Source organism: Phyllostomus discolor, chromosome 12, assembly GCF_004126475.2.
Source record: "Phyllostomus discolor isolate MPI-MPIP mPhyDis1 chromosome 12, mPhyDis1.pri.v3, whole genome shotgun sequence".
NCBI lineage: Eukaryota > Metazoa > Chordata > Mammalia > Chiroptera > Phyllostomidae > Phyllostomus > Phyllostomus discolor.
In genome coordinates, this window is record NC_040914.2 from 4,503,299 (window position 1) to 4,522,818 (window position 19,520).

A 19,520-nucleotide genomic window follows, 5' to 3' on the forward strand; every position below is an offset into this window, starting at 1 on the left:
TCTCCCTGTTAACGCTGACACTGACGGCATGAAGAACTCTTGGAGTCCCTCCCAGATTCTGGAGCGGCCTCTGGCAAAGGCTGCTGCATAGAAGAAAGGGCTCTTTTTCTGCAGCCTGGGTGCATGAGGGCCCCTGTGCCAAGCTCTCCCTTCCCAACACCCCTTCTCTTGCAGGTGGGAGAGGTCTATGAGCAGCTACACACAGCCATGAGCCAGGCGCCAGTGAAGGAGAACATCCCCTACTCCTGGGCCAGCTTGGCCTGCGTGAAGGCCCACCACTACGGAGCCCTGGCCCACTACTTTGTAGCCACCCTCCTCATCGACCACCAGTGTAAGGCTTGGGGGCTCAGAGGCTCTGGGCTTTGGTCAGGGCTGTGGTCATCCTCTCCCCAGGAGATTCTGAGCTGAGTGGGAGCTGTCGCCTGCCCTGGAGATGCTCACAGCCTGGGGACAGAGGCTGAGAAGTGCTTGTCGGCCCAGGCAGCTGTCACACAGGCCAGGGTGGGATTAGGTGTTCTGTGTTTTCCCCGTGGGAGGAAGAGGAGAAGTTACCTCTGCCAGGGATGCAGCAGACAGCCTCCTGATCTAGAACAGGGCGGGACCAGGGCAAGGACTAGGAGGCATTTGCCTCAGGCAAAATCAAGGGAATACCCCAAAACTCAGCAATCAAGATAAAGTTTTATTGTGGCATTTTACATGAATCAAAATGAATGCATTGGTGCAATGCTGTGCTGAGCCACACCAGAGCCCGAACAAAAAATAAAAATTAGATTTTTGTTAACATGGATTTTTTGCATTGATTTTGATGTTTAGTAATTTGTGTTAAGCTATTATATGCCTTGATTGTTGAGTTTTTGTCACTCCCTTCAATTTTCAGCTGGAGGTAAGTGATCTCAGGTCAGGTGGGACTTTGGTTGTGATTAGTACTAATCAAGACAGCTCCCAGCCTAATGGAAAGTATAACCTCTGGAGCCAGATTGCCTGGGTTCATATCTCAGGTCTGCCATTTACTAGTGGTGTAATGTTGTGCAAGTTACTGAGCTGCTCTCTGCCTCAGTTTTCTCGTCTCTGAAATGGGAATATGAAGGGAACCTATCTCACAGGACTGTTGTGAAAACGGAGTGCCTATGTGCAAAGCTAAGTAGTGCCTTGTATGTAGTGGGCTTTGTGAAAGTGTCAGCTGCTACTGCTCATATTACTATGTAGGTTGCGTGGCAGGGCAAGTCATGTAAACCAGTGGAAATGCAGTGCTGCAAAAACTGCGGTAGAGACACCAGTGAGGCAGCAGTTGGACTCCCTGGTGTAGTCATGGACAGTTTTTCATTTGAGTTGGACGCTGAGCTCTGAGGAGACCTTTTCCAGCTGGCCACAGCAGGAAAGGACAAAGGACAGCTAGAACAGAACACTGCCTGAGCTCTGGGTGGAGGCTGAAAGTGTTGTGTGCAGTGGTGAGCGGTTTGGTGAGGTTAGAGGGGCCCATATGTTTGGGAGGTGCAGGCACAGAGGCTACCAGAGGCGAGAGTGTTCTAGGAAATAGATGGTTTGGAAGAGGTGGGAGTGGGGCTTCAAAGCCAAAATGTGAGCCCCAAGTGTACAAAGTCTTGTGGGCTGCCTTGCCTGGAGTGTGTCCAAGGGCAGGAAGAAGTCATGTTATCCCAAGTGCCTTGTAAAACTGAGAATAAAAGAACCTGAAGACGTGGTTGAAAGGGAAGTCTCTAAGTGGGTCTGTGGCACAGTCTTCCGAATCCTCAGCCATGACCACGAGAAGAGGCTTATCCTGTGGCTCTTGTTGCAGTGAAGCCTGGCACAGATGAAGACCACCAGGAGAAGTGCCTGTCCCAGCTCTATGACCACATGCCAGAGGGAATGACGCCCTTGGCCACCCTGAAAAATGCTCACCAGCGCCACAACTGGGTGTGTATTGGCTTTCCTGCCCCTTCCTCCTCGTGCCCCATTTGATGCCCAGCTGGTCCTGCTTACAGCAACCCCAGATGTGTCCTCAGGGCAGGGCTTGGAGAGTTGGGGTCCAGAATCATTGTGGCCAATCCTTCTAATCTCTATGGGCTTCCAGAGCTGTGCTGTCACGGGTACCGAGAGGGCTCAGGCCTCCCCAGTGGAGCTGGAGCTTTGACAGTCTTTCAGCATCTTTAGTGTGGAAGGACACAGTGCTTCATTTTCTTGGGTCACACCTGAGAATCGGTAATGAATCGCACTGCTTTGGTCTCTGCCAGGTCTCAGAGTGAATAGCTGTTTCCATGTGCAAACCTAACCCCCACAACCTCCCACACAGTTTCCCCATCTCAGTGATGGCAACTGCATGCTCCCAGGTCTGCAGGCCAGTGACTTTGGACTCACTCTGTGCCTCCCCATCAACTCTACCTGGAAAACTGGCCACTGCTTACCCTGCCACCCTGGTCCAAGCCACACTCATATAGTGCTTGCTAAACTGATGTTGACTTGCTGAAACCTCATATAATCCTATGAGATAGGTATGGCCTGATCCCCAGTTTCTATTGTGGAAACAAGCCCAGAGGGGTTATACAGCTTGCTCCGCTTTTTGCAGTGGCCTTATAGCTGGTCTTCTTGCTATCCTCTTTTTTCCTCCTCGTCCATCCACATGGCTCAGATCCCCTCAGCCCCTGCTCACCCCATGATGGGCTCCCATCTCACCACAGTAGGAGATGGAGTCTTCACCCTGCATGGCTGGACATGGTCCTGCTCCTGGGCCTAACAGGCCCCTCCTCCTCTTTGTCCTCATTCTTTACCCTCCTCTGCCTAACCCCAAGCTCCTTGTTGCCATTTCCTCTTTCAGGAATGCTCTCCTGTCAGATATCCTCATGGTTGCTCCCTTACTTCCTTCAGGGCTCTATTCAAAAGTTACTTGCAAAAAGGCCTTCTCTGATAACCTGTCATAGAAGAGCAACTTTCCATTCCCAGTCTTTTCTCGCCACATCGGCTTACTCTGTTTCACATTCTCCATCACCTGATTGCCACACGTTCCATTATTACTGCTTTGCTTGTTAATATCTGTCTTCAAACACTAGCATGTAAACTTCATGAATGCAAAGGCTAGTTTTTGTTTAATTCTTTATCTCTACTGCCTAGAACATTCAGTGTATGTTTGTTTATGGTATTTTATGAACGTCAGTGAGCATGTTGCATATGCATTTCAGAGAGACTTAAGCTGTGGGAGAGTCTTCAGAAAAGAGAACGTCCACCCTTCTGGGCTGATCCCTGGGCACTTTGACTCTCCTTGAGGTACTTGTGTTGCAGTTTAGGCCACATGTCACATGGTGTTGCTTTTCTCTTGACAGGCAAGTCCCATCTGCGCAAAGCCATTGCCCATCATGAGGAGTCCGTGCGGCAGGTGAGCTTATGCAAGAAGCTCCGCAACATAGAGCTGCTGCAGGAGGTGCTAGCCGTGGCACACCAGCGGTCCCAGCTCAAGTACACTCAGCATCAGGAGGACGATGACCTGCTGAACTTGATCGATGCTGCTGACATTATTTGTGAGTGCCAGGTGCCAAGTGTGCCCTGTGTGAGAGGCAGGGGCACTCGGGAAGCACAGTCATTATTTGCTTATTCTGTAGGGGCTGGGAAAACACTCGGGATGTGCTGGGCACCAGGAGGGGGCAAAGTGCTGCTCTTGCCCGTATCTTTGTGCCTGAATCCAGGGGCTTCTTTATGGTCTTGTGCTTGTCAACCCCTTAGTGACTTTTGACTCCCCTTCTGCTCTTTGATACTCCTCCCTTGGTGTTGGGGCACCCTGCCACCTTGTCCATCCCCACCTCCCTCTCTACCCCCTTGGTTGACTGTTCCTCTTGCCCAATCCCACCCACCCTTCCTGGCATTCTAAATGGTCCACTCTTCCTGGTTCACTTCCTCTAGATTCCTTTTCTTAAAGCCTCTCAGCTTCCTTTAGGGTTCCAGCCATCCCCTCTAGTCAGGAGACCCCTGAAACTACCTTTTACCTTGACATTTTTGCTACACTGCCCACCCACCCATATTCCATCTGCCTTCTGGGAAACTTCACAACGTGGGCTCCATGGTTTGAAAGCCAATGCATTCTTATTTCATCTCCTAGGTTTGCTCTTTCTCCTGTTTAGTTTGTCCTTTATTAGCACCAATGTACTTTTTTCTTTTAGGACAAAAATTATTTTTATTATTAAATGCGAAGTAAAACTTTTCCTGATACAGTGGAACCAGGGGTGCAGGGAAAATATCTCAAAACCTAGTCCATCGTGTGTGTGTGTGTGTGTGTGTGTGTGAGAGAGAGAGAGAGAGAGAGAGAGAGAGAGAGAGAGAGAGGAGGAAGATGGAGAGAGGGGGAGTGAGGGGAGAGAGAGACAGGGAGAGAGGGGGAGAGACACTGAAGCTCTACCCTCATAGCAAGTTTTAAGTGTACATATGATATTGTTAACTGGGGTCACCATGCTGTATCCCTAGAACTTACTTATCTTGTATAACTGAAACTTTGTGCCCTTTGACAAAATCTTCTCATTTGCCCCTTCTCCTGTTTCTCACATCCAGCATTCTGTTCTCTGCTTCTATAAGCTGGACTATTTTAGATTCCATATGTAAGTGAGATTGCGCACCTGAGCCCTTTTTAAGGATCTCCAAAGTGTTGAGTGTTGTCCTGGGTTTGGGAACATGGAGGTGGACTGGACAGTTGTTGCTCCCCCTGGAGAGGTGGCAGTCAGTTCTGCCCTGGAGGTCAGGAGTGGGAAGACCTCCCTGAAAGGCAACTTGACAGTGAGGAATGACTAGGATCTTTCCAGGAGTTAGGGGAAGGGGATAGAGGATGGCCCAACTGAGGGAACCCCCTTTGACTATACCGCCTTCCATGCTACTTCCTAAAGCCCTATCCCCAGTCTTGGGAGTTCCACCCCCAGTTTTCAGGGACCAGTTTCCCAGACTTAGATTCTAGCTCAAGCTAGAATCCTGGGCTTGTCTGAAGTAACCTTAGCTGATAGGCTCTCCAAATGTATATGAGGTCTGCCAGGCACAACAGTAAGCACCATTTGTATACATAATCTTATTCAACTCTCCTTCCAACTGTATGAAGGAAGCACTGGCATTGTCCTTATATTAGGGATGAGACAAAGTCCTTGCCCCAGGTGACCAAGCGGATTGGTGGAATCAGGAAATGTGTTTGGAGAGTCTCTTTCCTAGACACTGTGGCCACATCCTTGGCTCCCTTGTCCACACCCTGTGCTCTGTGGCCAGGACGTAGAGATATAATCTCCATCGAGGGAGGGAGACATGTGGCTTCTGGTGAGGTCCAGCGGGGTGGCACCATCCTTTCAGTGGATGAACAGCCTGTCCAAGCCCAGCCCTGTCTCAGGCAGTTTGTAAGAAGCCACAAGGTTATCCTGTTACTGGGAGGGCTGTGTTCTACCTTGATGGACTAGTTTGCTTCCTCAAGTTTTTCTAAAGGTTTGATTTATTTATTTTTAGAGAGAGGGAGGAAGGAGGGAGGGAAACATCGATGTGTGAGAGAAACAGCAGTTGGTTTCCTCTCATACACCCTAACATGGCCCGCATCCCAGGCATGTGCTGTGACCGGGAATCGACCAGTGACCAGGCCAGTGCTCTATCCATTGAGCGAAGGCTCAAGTTTTTCTTTTTATACTGTTGTTTATGTGTTCTGAGTCCTGCTCTGGGATCCTTTCTGAGAAGCCAACTAGCCTTGTGGTAATGGTGGGTTGGCCTGCCACAAATACGTGGAGATTTGCGCTATGGTGTACACAATTTGATAAACCCACTGTTTGCTGTCAAATCATCACTTTACACACTAATAATGGAAAGAAGCACATCTCTTCCCAGACTTTGTGCTGGCAGATAGGGTGCTTCCTTCCATCACAACCACGCCTAAAACAGATAACTTCCGTGGAGTTTTACGAGTGCCAAAGGAAGTCCATTAGACTATAAATAAGCTACTTGGAGGCAGGGAATGTGTCTGCAACTACTCTATGCCAGCCCCAGAGTAGGGTATGGCATCACAGCAGGTACCCAATGGAAGCTACAGGTTGCACTGGGCCAGGGGGTTGACCAGTAGTCCTATCTTCTGTACTACTTGTCTAAACCAAGTGGGAGCAAGATTTGTGTCCTCTTCCCTTCAGAGAGAAGATGTAGACCTGAGTTTTCCAGGATAACTTTCAACTGCAGAAACATCTTTGCTTTCCCTTTTCATCTTATTTTCTAGCTAAAACTGAGCAAGAGGTTGAAATTATACTGCCACAGTTCTCCAAGGTGACAGCAACGGACTTTTTCCAGAAACTGGTATGTTGAATGCTTATTTCATAATGACCTACGGGACAGTTTTTACATGTTGCAAAAGGCTATCTTTAGATATTTTAGATTTTTAGAGATTTTCATTAAGACAGTTTTTAGAAGCTCCTTTTTTAAAAGATTTATTTATTTTTTAGAGGGGAAGGAAAGGAGAAAGAGAAGAGAGAAACACTGATGTGAGAAACAATCAGTTGGTTGCCTCTCGTGTGTGCCCCAGCAGGGGACAGAACACGTAACCCAGGTCACTTTGCAGGACGATGCCCAAGCAGCTGAGCCACACTGGTCAGGACTAGCTACAAGATTATTTTATTTAAAATATATTGGCTATTTTAGAGAAAGTGGCAATTAATGTGCTCATGTGACTGCCGTAGCATGTATCATCCCAGATGGTGTCCTTACGCTAGTCTCTGAGCAAAGCCCGATGAAGTGTGCAAGGACAGCAAGGCAACATTTTCCTTTAGTTTCTCTGCCCGACTCAGCCTTCAGGTCCCACAGCTAACGATACACTGTTCAAGGGCCCTTTGTCTGTGTTTTCGGCTAACAAAAGATGGACACACCCCTCGAAGCATTCACTTCACTGCGGAAGAAGGGGACTTGGGGTTCACCTTGAGAGGAAACTCCCCAGTTCAGTCACTTCCTGGATCCATACTCTTCTGCTGCGGTAAGTGTGTGCATTCTGGGCTGGGAGCAAAACTCACTGGCACCTTTGCAGGCAGTCAGGCTGGGAAATACAAAGAAAGCTGCCCAAACAATATATCTGGTGTGAACGAATTTAGGATTCCTTTATGCAAAAGGCCTGACTTTATGCAAAAGGCCTCTCCTGGACGCTACATGCTCAAGGAGAAAATGATTAGTTTATTGAAGCAAGCTTAGGCAAATATTTATTTCGGTAATAAACTTGGAAACTGTTTTTCAGGAATGAATATAACAGAATGTTGACCTTTATTTAAATTATACTTTTGCAGCTGGCAGGAGCCAAGGAAGGGGATTATATTGTTTCCATTCAAACTGTGGATTGTAAGTGGCTGACAGTGAGCGAGGTTATGAAACTGCTGAGGAGCTTCGGTGAAGATGACATTGAGATGAAGGTTGTGCGCCTCCTGGACCCCACCTCATCCATGGTGAGTCCTGACACCCTCAGCAGTACATGGAAAAGTGGAGTGAGGCTGGCGTGAGTCCAGCCAATGGAGGTCTTTCCCGTGCCCCCTCCCTCCTGCCTGCGTTTGTAACACCCACACGTGACTGAACCCCTAAGCTTGTCATTGCCGCAGTGACCTTGGCTGGGTGAGAGAGCACTGGAAAACCTTTATTTTGATCCTGTATATAAAATAGCCCATGTGCTTTGTTTTTCTCATTATTCTCTTTAATGACAAAGTAATACAAACTCATGGTAGAAACAAATATTGAAATGATACAGAAGGCTTTGTCATGTTAAAGACCCCACCCTCTTCCACGTGTCAGAGACAGCCTCTGCTGTTCCCTGAGATCTTGGGAAGTGTGGTGGTGCCTATGTAAGTTCATATGCACAGCTATTCCTTTCTTCCCTGAGTGGGAGCAGTCATTTCCGTACATACTCTCACATTTAATAATGTACCTTAGACACTCCCCTCTATAAAAACCTCATTTATTCACTCAACAAACTATTGATTGAGAATGAGCTGTGGTGCCAGGGCCCTTCTTAGGTGTTGGAGCTACAGCTGGAACTAGACAGATTAGGTCCCTGCCCCTGCAGAGCTGGCAGTAAATAAGCAAATAAGTGGTTGTGATTTTGATAAGTGCTGTAAAGAAAATAAAATGTGTAGCATAATAGAATGACTGGGGATAGGGAGAGGCTCCTCTAGACGGGACTCACACAGAGACTTGAGTGAGGAGGAGGAACCTCTTGTATTTGAAGAGGTACGAGGGGAGCGTGCCTGGAAGGGCGACCAACAGGCCCAGGGACCCTGTGGCAGGAATAAGCTTCCCCTGACAGAAGAACAGAAAGAGGGCTGGAGCATTGTGATGACAGGAAATGAGGTGGGAGGGAGACAGGGCCTCATTGTCGGTGGTGTGGTGCCACTTTGGAAGTCATTGAAGTTTTAAGAAGAGGAATGAAATGATAGGATATTTATTTAGAAGGATATCTCTGCTAGGAGGCTGACCGAGTGGCAGCAGACTGAGCTGGCTCTGGCAGGCTTCCAGGCCAGCGATGTTATACACTAGGAGGGGTGACACTGGAGGTGGATGCACCTGAGACATACTTTGAAGATAGAGCTGATGGAGATTTGTAGATGATTTGTGTAAAAAAAAAAAAAAAAGGAGAGAGAGAGAGATGACTCCTCAGTTTTTTGGCTTGAACAGCTGTATCATTTTTCATAATGGTGAGCAGGGGTGGTGGTAAGGGAGGCGGAGGACAGAGAAAACAAGACTTAATGCTTTGACCATTTCATATGCCTTTAGACATCCAAATATAAATGTAAAGTAGACTGCTGAATGTTCAGATCTTCAGTTCAAGGGAGAAGTCACAGCTATATTTGAGAATCTTCAGCACAGAGATGGTACTGAAAGCTGTAAGAGACTCACTGAAATTGCCTGCGAGGGGCTGAGGGCTGAGGGCTAGACTCGGAGGTGCTGCAAGCACCTCAAGGTTAGAAGAGAAGTGGATGCAAAGGAAGTTGCGAAGGCGAGTTCAGGAGGCGAGTTCAGAGAGATCGGATAAAAAGGAGCTTCAGAATCAAGCGGAAAATCCTGCCCAGAGTGGTCGGCTGATTTGCATAAGTTAAGAGGTAAAGACTGAGGGAGGAGGAGCCATGTCTATTATATTTGGCAGCCAGACAAAAGGACAAAAGGAGAGATGGCAACAGGACTCAGATTAGGGCGGGTTGGAAGCTGAATGGATTGTGTGATTTCACTGGTAAGAAATGTCCAGAATAGGCAAGTCCACAGAAGCAGAATGCAGATTCGTGGTTGCCAGGGGCTGGGGCTGTAGCGCTGGGGAATGGGGAGGGACTGCTCACAGGGACCGAGTTTCTTGGGGGGACAGAATGTTCTGAAATTAGGTAATGGTTGCACGACTGTGAGTGTACTAAAAACCACTGCACTGCATTAACATAGTGGTTCTTACAGTAAGTGAGTTATATACTAGTTTAAAAAATAAAGACAAAGAAGTCAAGGGGTGAACAGAGTACCTTGGAAAAGGGATGATAAGAACTGGTACTTTCCTGGGCAGAATCCATAGAATTGCTGGACAAGTGAAGTCCCAACCAGAAAGAGAAAAGAGGTTTGTCTAAAAGGAGGGTGAATAAAAGGCTGGGCCCTGCGTGAAGGGCTGGAGTAGATGGCGTTCAGGGAGGGAGGCCTCACTCCTGAGCAGAGACTGAAAGACTTGGCGTTCTGTCTTGTCCTGACTTTGGAGGTGGCCAATGGATGTGATGGTTAAAGCACATCTGACTGTTTAGATGTGAGTCCCGGCTCTGCCACCAGTGTTGTGACCGCGGGCAAGGCATGGAACAGCTCAGCCTCAGGAGTCGGGAGAACAGTGCCCAACATGGAATGTGTTTCAGTTCAGAACAGATGTTATAGTAACCATGATGTGGTCATTCATTTCCCCAAGCAAGGATTTGAGATAATGTTTGAGCACCATTTTTAACTGCTGACCCTTTTCTTCAAACAAAACCAAATAATGAGAATAAAGCTGAGTGTTCTTGCTGATTGCTTAGAACTGGTCCCCGACTCCCTGGATCACAGTGGGGATCCCTGGGGACACCTGTGGAGCACACTGTAAAAACTGCCCATGTAGTGGAGTCCTGGGCTTGGAATCAAAAGACCTGGAATTAAGCCTTGTCATCCATGTACAAGCTGTGTGACCTTCATTCAGCAGGTTAATACCCCTCCCTTGGCCTCCGCTTCCTCACCTGTGTAATGTAAGCATTGACTAGGGCTGTAGTTTCACACTCTTCCATAAAGCCCTGAGAGTTCCAGAGAGGTGCCCCAGGAAGGTGTGAGTGGGGAGCATGCTGGGTGAAGACAGGAGAAACAGTAATGGGAGGAAGGGAAGACCTGTGAAAGGGAACAGAGAATCAGGGTGGCAGCTGGGAGTGGGGGGACAGACATAGGGTAAAGGAAAGCTTTTCAGAGGTGGTGGTGGTGTGTGTATAGGTAACACAGCAAGCTTGTGTGCTGGTGGGAAAGGCCTGGCAAAAGGAGTGCAAGGAGGGGATACCTGGAGGAGAGAGGGCATGAGATCCAGGTACACTGAAGGGTTTGTCTTTGAGACAGATACAATGAAGTGTAAGGCAAGGATATTAGGAGGGCATGTGGGAGGCTTGATAGAGAATAACTAAGAGAAAAGGAATAAAGTTACTAGGGAAATGCAGGAGTACCAGGTAATGGAGTGCCCAGCAGGTTTGAGGTCAGGGTTAGAATGTCAAGTGAAGTCAGTCAGCTTGACAAATATCCTCCCTCATCAATGCGCAGCTGTTTAGGTGCAGGCCTGGGGGGAGGCAGCAGATGTTGAACTAGAGATGACATTCATTGGTCGAAGTGTGTTAAGAGCATTGAGAGTTTATAAGGGAGGGGTGTTCTGCAAAATGGACTCTAAGCAGGTGAAGGTTGAAAAATGTTTGCAGGCATTAAACCTACCTCCAGGAGTTTGTTTTGTTTTTAATAAGAGCACACGTGTCCTGCAGAGTTGTGGGATTAATGAACGGCACTTTTATAGAGAAGGGAGAGGAATTTCATCCAAAGGAGCCACACTCAAGAGACATCTTATAGTGAATACCCTCCTTTATTGGTGCATCACTCAAACTCCTTGATTTATGTTATGAACAATGTGCCCAACCACTTAGATCTATTGCTTGCTTATATAAATGGCCTGATTTCAGTGCCTGGAACATAGATGTTCAGTAAAGATTTGGTGAATGAAACCACCTTGATGTTAGGCAAATCTTACAAACAGGAAGAACCCATGTGGTAGTGTTCAGAAGACAAGTTTCTTCAGATTTCCTATTTGAGATTTCCTGCACAGTCCTTCAACAGCTGATTGTCAGGTTTAATAGGTAGTTTATTTGGGGAAGAGGACAACATTCTGGAGATGAATGACGGTGATGGATGAACCACTGTGTGAATGTGTTTAACACCACAGGACTGTACCACTTAAATAGGGAAAAGAGTTAATAGTATCCTCACCGTGGATTCTATGTTGTCTTAGAAGAGAAGGAAGTTGAGCTATTCCTAATGGCACAGACTGAATTCCAAGATACACTAAGTGAAGAAAGCAGAGTGCAGACTAACCAGTGTGGGGTAGTGTATTTCCTTAACGGAAAGACACATGGTGCTACTTATGCACATGTCATTACTTGTATATGAACATTATCTCCAAAAGTGTAATGGAAATCATGTCTACTCAGGACCTTGAGCCAAGGTAGGAGCAGCATCTACTGTTCACTGTATTTTCATATTGTTGACCATGGGTATGTATTACTTTTTCAAATATAAGAACCTTAAAAAGTGAGTAGTGTTCCTTAGCCTCATTTACTGCTACTGAGTATATTCCTTAAAAATTGTCCTTGTTTAATTCTGTGTAAACGTTAGTCAGCTGAGTTTCAGAATTATATCAACTTAATTTTAAAGAGGATGCTGTAAGTGCAGAATGTGAGTCTCAGACTTTGCAATCATTTATTGGATATCTTGAGGATTTCTAACACCTCTTTTCTTCCTTTTCTGTGTGCAGCATAATAAGTGTGCCACCTACTCTGTGGGAATGCAGAAAACTTACTCCATGATCTGCTTAGCCATAGATGATGATGATGATGATAAAACTGATAAAACCAAGAAAATCTCGAAAAAGCTTTCTTTCTTGAGTTGGGGCACCAACAAGAACAGACAGAAGTCTGCCAGCACCTTGTGCCTCCCATCGGTTGGGGTTGCCAGGCCTCAAGTCAAGAAGAAGCTCCCTTCTCCTTTTAGCCTTCTCAACAATGACAGTTCTTTGTACTAGTGCAAGGAAACAAAAACATTCAGGCCCAAAACATTTCCCATCCCGACTAGGCCTTCATATTTGTGCCATAATGGAAAATTTCTAACTACTCTCAAATGCTGTTTTCTCAGTATAAACTTATAGTGGATGTCTTTATGAATGAAAGTTAATAAGAAACCTCTAGAAATTTGTGGATGTCAGCATATTGCTGCAAGTTATTTATTATATAAAGTATTGTAAATAGAATAGGGATGGAAATATAGCTATTTTTGGCAGCTACAATTATGATTTTCAGTTACTATCGGAGTTCAGTCGGGGTTAGCTACATTGGTCCTATTTGTAAGTTTCCAGGCTTGGGTAATGTAATAGATCATTCCTTAACCCAGAATCCAGGTGAGCCCGAATTAAGGCAGGTCAAGGGACTATAATGATGGAGTTAAATTAGTATTACTAAAAAGTTCCAAAGAGCTGCTTTCTAAGGGGAATTCATTAACCTAAAATGAATTTCTAAGATTTTACTGTTATTTCTATATAATATGAATGTTATTTCCAGATAGAGTAGTGTCACATGTGTCATGACTTATTAGCTAAAAGAATTTCGGACTAGCTTTTCTTCTAGTTACATGTCATTTAAAAGTTGCTCACAGTGGCAAGTGTTAAATGAAGATGTATCTACAAGGTAGATAATATACTGTTTGATACTCAAAACACTTTTCATTTTGTTTAAAGTAGAAAGTACATAATTGTATATTTTAAGAATCTTTAAAATGAGTTGAATTTTATAAGGTAATGATGTAAATAATTCAAGTTTAAAGCTCTGACTTTTTAAAATGACATTCTTACTAATTGATTTCTCGTGCTATAAGTTGGATGATACTGTGATTCTAATAAGATTCACTGTTGACATAGCACAAGTTATATAACTTAAAAATATAGCATTGAGATCTAATTTTGAGAGTTAACAAGAATTTAAAATATTCTTTAGTGTACAATATCAAAAGGGAAGCAATGCCACTGGGGAAGTTTATCTACTGCTCTTAGGGCCATTTTTGTATAAATATTTAAATAAACACATTCATTTGTCCCCATTAATGTTTTATTTTTTGTTTTTTGGTTTTTATTTTCACTTCTTTCCTTTCAAATTGTTTCTACCCTAATGCACAAATGATTTCATTGTTTATTTGTAAAGTTACTAACATTTCACAAAACAGGACTTTCAAGTTATCTTCGTATCTTTGAAAACATATGGCATCTTTAATTGTATTTATTTTTGAGTGGGCAATGTACTTTTTGATCCCCAGCCTCCAGGCCTTCTCTCTGGACCCTGCTGCCCCTGCCATTTTCCCACTGTGGGGCTGTGTACAAACACACCCCTCACCCTGCTCCACGCCCCCACACTGGCTTTTCATCTTTAAGCGGGCACTCTATACTCCAGGCTTTCTCTGTTCAGATGTGCCCAATGATTATGAGCAAACTGCAGCTACCGTGAAGGAAGTGAGCAAGGGAGGAAGTCTGTACAACGTTTATTTACACTGGCAGCAGCCCTCAAAGCACAGGTATATTAAAACCAGACCTGAAGAACAGTGGCTCTGCTGCCAGGAACAAGGGGCTTATGGTACACAGTGCTTCATTGTAGGTTTGTTTCCTTTAAAAGGTCATATCAACCACCTGAAACTCAGTAAGACCTTCCCATGATAGATGCAGGTCAAGGTCACACATTCACATCCACCCAAGCTGGCTTTTTGCTGAATCTGAGAGTCCCTAATTCAAGTGACTCTCTTAGGAAGCTCCCCACTGGCCTTCTTCATGGCAGCAGAGTCAGGGCAGCACCACCTGGGCCCACCAACTTAAATGCCTGCCCCCCTCCACACCCCCACAAGCAGGGGAGGACAACTGTCAGATTCCATTCAGGCCTCGAATCATCTTCCACTAGCTGCTGTGACAGGAAATCATTTTTCTTGATTTTTAAATATAAAAAGGAAACAAGATCCTGTGTTCGTGGTCTAAAGGAGAAAACGCAGTAAAGGCTATGAGAAGAGCTGTCACCTGGACTGTGTGAAGAACGCATGCATTTGCTGTGCCGCTGCACGCCCAATGACCTGCTCCAGTTCCTGAATGGATGCATTACTTAGTTGCTGGATACTTGGGAACTTCTGAAGCAGAAGGGAAGCTTTAACTTTTCCGACTCCTGGGATCTGTTGCACAGTTCGAAGCAGGGATGGCTCAGGGATGAGAGCCTGTTTCTTCCTGAGAAAAGGGTTCTTATTGGGCTCTTTGGTTTGCTCTAGAACCTGAACCGAAATTAAAGAGCATGTGAGCACCCTCTAGTGGACTAACAGTCTTTAAAATTTGGTAGAAATTTTAGTTTTTCTCTTTGGTTCAGCTTGACTTACCACTACAAGTGTTTTCACATGCCATGAATATAATTTTTCTTCAGTAAAATTATTGAAAGATGACCCATATGACTACACATAGGAGTAAGAGATGAAAATTTTAAATAAAAACTTGGGTTTCTAGAACACTTAGGGTAAAAGCGATAAAAACATACTGTGAGGAATTCAAACATGTTCCTATGATCAACTAAGAATCATTTCAGTTGTATGAGATTAAATGATGCCTACACCTAAATTGGACCTGCTTGATACAGGATCTGGAGAGATCTTGCTGATCAAAGGAGAAACCCAGTCTCAGTTGTGGAAACAGAAAAGGCAGGTAATAGCATTATATCAAGGGAAGTTAGGAATAATAAAGCGAAGAAATGTGGCAGAGAGTCATGGAGGGATCTGTGAACAACACAGGACTGCATTTCTAATTTGGGGAAGATTTAAAAATCAACAACACAGTAACAAAAATTGATGCGTAGGCCTGGCTCCCACATTCTTATTTTTAATTGGTCTGAGGTAAGGCTCATGTATTGGTATTTTGAAAAGTTTTCCCACAAAATTCTGATCTATAGTCAAGTTGAATAATCTTATACTCAGTTTAAAAGCAACAGCATAAACTTGCACACAGTGCTGATGCTTAAAAGATACATGAGGTTGAGGCAAAGCAGCTGCTAGCTGACAATTTCATCGGTATCAATACAGAATAATGAATAATGGAGTTATCACAGCCTGGTATTTTAAAATCAAGTCTCCAACTTGTTCACTTCGTTATACAGTTGCCCAGAATGGGTGTCAAGCTCAGCTGGTTGCAGAGGCAGCTTCTGAACTTAAATCCCTCAAAAACGTTTTATAACCCTGGCTGGTGTGGCTCAGTGGATTGAGTGCTGGCCTGTGAACCAAAGGGTCATCAGTTTGACTCCCAGTTGGGGCACATGCCTGGATTGTGGGCCAGGTCCCTAGTTGGAGCTGTGTGATAGGCAACCTAGTGATGTTTTTCTCCCTCTCTTCATTGTTTCTCCTCTCTCTAAAAATAAATGAAATCTTTAAAAAGAAAGAGAGAGAAAGAGAGAGAGAAGGAAGGAAGGCGAAAGAAAGAAAGAAAACTAATAGAATGATTAGATTGGCTTGAGGGACTCAGGAGAAACCATAGCAAGCAAGGACAGCAGTTGAAAGATCCATGAAGGTCAGTTGAGATTCCTCAAGACAGGGCTATTGTGGAGGTAAAGAAATCAGTACTTACTAACTGGATAATGAGGCAGGACGCTTCCACCTGGTTGGCCACTGGAAGCAACACCATCCCGAGGTCCAGCACAGTAAACTTCTGTATGGCTGGGAAGTACTGTTCACTCATCTGTGTTTTTTCAACTATTACTATTCCTTGAAGATTACTAGACTTCAAAGGAAAATAAAAAAACAACAGTAAACTATTTTGTAACACAATTCCTTTCAAGTTTAAGAAAGCTTTCACTCCAAGAGTACTTGGAATGGCCAATGGTTTTATATGAATTATTCCAAATGTAAGACGGAGGGGGGGGTCTAGAAGTCAGTTTTCAATGTCAGTTTCTTCAGTTCAGTACTTACATTTCTAACGCGAACAAGCCTCTTTCGGTAGCTATTTCCTGCCACCAAATCGGCTTCCTTGACATAAAGAATGCAGCATCTGGTAGACAAGTAAAAATCTACTGGTGCCAGGCCATCCTCAAAAACAAGCTTAATTTTCCCTTAAAATGCAGACAAGAAAAGTTCCGTGAGCTATGGATGAAAAGGCAGCAATTGGCAGACTTTTCTTTAAAAATGGGGTTTGAAGAGAGAGAGTTTATGCAGAGGGCAGCCCACCGACCTTGCATGTCCTGTGCCAGCTGCGACCCACGCCATTTCTCATTGGCAACAATGTGCCCAAAAGGCACGTGCACAGGGCCTGTGCCATCCTCGGGGTTCCTTTCCATGCCGGCCTTGGTCTAGAGAGGGAAATACAAGACGGCATTTGAGCAAGCTGTCCTGCACACGGCCCCACATTCCACTCGGCTGGGGTCTCTTGGCAGAAGCCTGTCTGCAGTGCTCTCTACAAGACTGAGTTATTTGCCAAAGTCTAAGAAACCAGCAGATTCCTGTCGTGGCAGCCCCTCCCTCATTCTGCTCACCTCCCGGGTCCCGGCTACCCTAACTCTGTCCGCGTTGTGACTCCTCAGTCCAGTCGTTCGTCTTGCCCGCCCTCTGCCTTCAAGGGCGGATAGGCTAAGGCATCAAAGATCGACATCTCCTCTGGCCAATAAGAGAACGGGCAGCGTGAACGGTTTCCGCCCCGAGGGAATTTGAGTGGGACCTGCTGGTTACCAAGAGCGACGGGTACGAAGTATCCTTGGCTCTAATTGGCAGACGAAAAAGCAGAGCCAGTAGCAAACGTGGTTGTTGAGGAGTACCTTGAGTAGAAAAAGCGTCTGGGGCTAGGCCAGAGGGCTGGAGCCAGGCTATAGAGAAGGGTTGCTCGTCAGTCCAGACTCGGGGTGACCACTCCCCGCAGCGAAGATGCCTCTGGGGTTTCCGAGAGGCCGCAAGAGCCAGTTTGTAAGTAGATCCTCATCCGGCCTGCGCCCGGGCCTGGGGGCCAGGATTTAAGGGAAGAGGGCTTAGAATTTGGCCTGAGATCGAGGCAAGGTAGCGGCGGCGCGAGAGAAAGCGGTTTTCTATTCAAAAAGCCCTGATATTTCAGGTTCTAAATCGTTTATCCCAGGGTCAGCCTGAGTCGGACAGGAATCGCCCATTCTCCCCCACAACATTCGCTCTCGTTGTCTGGGTGTTCACTTCTGCCCGGCACAGACCTGCTGCACTGCTGGGTGTCCCCGGTGGGGAGTCATTCTTGATTCCTCCCCGCCACCCACCACCAACACCCCGTCAGAAAGTTTCATAGCCTTTACTCACCAAATACATCTGGCAGCTGTCCTCGCCCCCGCCTGTCCTCCAGCATCTGCCTGGACTGAAACAGCAGCTCCTCACTATTTCTCTGCCCCCCCCTTTTTTTTTTTTTTTTTTTTTACTACTTCCTTCCTTTACTATCCTGACTTCGACAATCCGTTAACACAACCCTCCCACACCCCACAACCAATCTATAGATCTTACCAGCGTTCTTACTGCTCTCCTTTCCAGCCCGAATTCTGTTTTTTAATCAAACTCTTCATTAACTATATATAACTTTCCTATGCTACATTTTACACTACAGCCTTTTAATTTAAATATATTATTGTTTATGCTATAACAGTTGTCGAATTTTTCCCGCTATGTCCCCCTCCACCCAGCCTGCCCCCGCTCCCAGTCAGTCCCTGCACCGCTGTCCATGTCTATAGGTCATGCATATATGTTTTTTGACTAATCCCTTCACTTTCAACCAGTCCCCACCTCCTTCCTCCCCTCTTGCAGTTGTCAGTCTGTCCTATGTTTCTATGTCTCTGGTTCTATTTTGCTCGTTATTTTATTTTGCTCATTATAAGTGAGACCATATGGTATTTGTCTTTACTGGCAGTCCATATGGCAGTTGTCTTATTGTGGAAATAAGTCAACTGGCTTATTTCACTTGGCATAATAGTCTCCAGTTCCACCCATACTGTTGCAAAAGGTAAGAATTTCATATTTCTTATTCCACAGTCTATCATTATAATCACTCTCCATACGCACCCCCAACTTCTATGCTGCTATCTCCCTTGTCCATATTTGCCTGGTGAAACTCCAAACCTACTTATATCCAATTTTCCATAAATGTAATACTTTAAATGCAGAGAAAGCATTTTTTTTTGATAAGGGTGCTCGTGAACTCTGTTTTAAGTGGAATTCAGAAAACATGTCGGACTAGGATTTCTGTTCTCAGCGCTTCCACCTGCGGCAGGCATTTTAGACAGATGGACGTTGAGAAGCAGTGAAGACATACTTATATTTTTGCATTGCAGTTTTGCTAACTCAGCATGGCATTATTGAGTTCCTACTTTGTGTCAGATATCCACAGTTGATTGACAGCCTATGCCACACTGTCTAAGGCTAGACAAACCCATAAATAATTCAGCACAAAATGGTAATGCAAAAATCTACTGGTAAGGCATGTACTAGGGAAGAGGCAGCAAAGTCAGTCTAGAGAGCTGACCTGGGTCTTGGGGGCACCAGAGGGAGAAGGAACGAGAATGGTGGGGGGTGGGAAGCGGGCACCATATACAAACGCCTGAAAAAGGCCTGGTGCACAGGCCTTCTGCTGTGTGGGGAAATGGAGGGCAGTTCTGAGTGCTAAGCATTAAGTGCATGTGTAGGAATGAGAAGGGGTGGCAAAAGTGAATCTGGGTTCGTTGGTAGGAACCAACAGAGAGCAGCTTAGCAGCCACACTAGACCATTTACCTGTCATTAAGAGTGGGGCTGCTGGTGAGGGTTTTTTTTGCTGGGTTGAGATAGGTTCATCCTGTGTTTTAGAGGCTGAGGCAAGAGGACCACAGTTCAGAAATGACTGTAGTGGTACAGTGAGAAATGGTCAGCATACTATGGGAGATTCACTCTTATCCAAAAAAAACACAAAAAACTAAAAAACCCAAAACAGTAACAACAAAGCAAAACTCATGAGACCTTTCTGGAGGAGCTACTGGATGCCAGCCCATGGGGATTCAGAAGTGAAGGAAACCCTTTTTTTCCCACTCCTTGACAGTCTCCCTAGTATGAGGGAGAAGGGCTGGGGAATGGAGGAGGAGGCAGACATTAAATTGTCAAATTATTATTTTTTAAAATTTATTTATTTATGTTTAGACAGAGGGGAAGGGAGGGAGAAAGAGAGGAAGAGGAACATCAGTGTGTGGTTGTCTCTCACGTGGCTCCTACTGGGGACCTGGCCCATACCCAGGCATGTGCCCTGACTGGGAAT

The 19,520-nt window shown here is 45.5% G+C and overlaps 3 protein-coding genes across 7 annotated transcripts in view; 2 read left to right on the forward strand and 1 right to left on the reverse strand.

Moving 5' to 3' along the window:
- Nucleotides 1-13,249, forward strand: part of RHPN2 (rhophilin Rho GTPase binding protein 2) — a 52,545-nt gene extending 39,296 nt beyond the window's left edge. The window contains 9 exon segments of the mRNA XM_028529436.2: nucleotides 175-331; nucleotides 1,796-1,924; nucleotides 3,315-3,509; nucleotides 6,206-6,282; nucleotides 6,807-6,845; nucleotides 6,847-6,920; nucleotides 6,922-6,952; nucleotides 7,257-7,412; nucleotides 12,002-13,249. Of these exon segments, the coding sequence (XP_028385237.1) occupies nucleotides 175-331; nucleotides 1,796-1,924; nucleotides 3,315-3,509; nucleotides 6,206-6,282; nucleotides 6,807-6,845; nucleotides 6,847-6,920; nucleotides 6,922-6,952; nucleotides 7,257-7,412; nucleotides 12,002-12,268 (1,125 nt within the window). The 3' untranslated portion in view covers nucleotides 12,269-13,249.
- Nucleotides 13,250-13,665: 416 nt separating this feature from the next.
- FAAP24 (FA core complex associated protein 24) lies at nucleotides 13,666-16,791 on the reverse strand. 2 transcript variants are annotated; one of them, XM_036012904.1, is made up of 5 exons: nucleotides 16,773-16,791; nucleotides 16,472-16,589; nucleotides 16,213-16,352; nucleotides 15,872-16,024; nucleotides 13,666-14,538 (listed from the first exon to the last, which is right to left on the reverse strand). In XM_036012904.1, exons 2-5 carry the CDS (start codon nucleotides 16,575-16,577, stop codon nucleotides 14,290-14,292), a joined length of 648 nt encoding a protein of 215 aa, XP_035868797.1. In that variant the 5' UTR covers nucleotides 16,578-16,589; nucleotides 16,773-16,791; the 3' UTR covers nucleotides 13,666-14,289. The 2 variants fall into 2 exon arrangements, with proteins under 2 accessions (XP_035868797.1, XP_035868798.1); XM_036012905.1 differs by lacking the exons at nucleotides 13,666-14,538; nucleotides 16,773-16,791 and adding an exon at nucleotides 14,560-14,712 and having other exon boundaries at nucleotides 16,472-16,766.
- Nucleotides 16,792-16,926: 135 nt separating this feature from the next.
- Nucleotides 16,927-19,520, forward strand: part of CEP89 (centrosomal protein 89) — an 88,114-nt gene continuing 85,520 nt past the window's right edge. For 2 of the 4 annotated variants that reach the window (XM_036012906.1, XM_036012907.1), the window contains exon 1: nucleotides 17,016-17,196. In XM_036012906.1, coding sequence (XP_035868799.1) covers nucleotides 17,158-17,196 — 39 coding nt within the window. In that variant the 5' untranslated portion in view covers nucleotides 17,016-17,157. Of the gene's footprint in view, nucleotides 17,197-19,520 lie in introns of all 4 variants that reach the window. The other 2 variants (XM_028529438.2, XM_036012908.1) reach the window with 2 other exon arrangements.

What these genes read in the sequence shown, in the direction of transcription:
- FAAP24 (XM_036012904.1), bottom strand. Translation starts at nt 16,577, where the DNA reads ATGGAAAGGAACCCCGAGGATGGCACAGGCCCTGTGCACGTGCCTTTT. An exon ending in GCTGGCACAGGACATGCAAG is followed by an intron (nt 16,353 to 16,471) that starts GTCGGTGGGCTG and finishes CTGCATTTTAAG; the next exon opens with GGAAAATTAAGCTTGTTTTT. An exon ending in GGCTTGTTCGCGTTAGAAAT is followed by an intron (nt 16,025 to 16,212) that starts GTAAGTACTGAA and finishes TTTCCTTTGAAG; the next exon opens with TCTAGTAATCTTCAAGGAAT.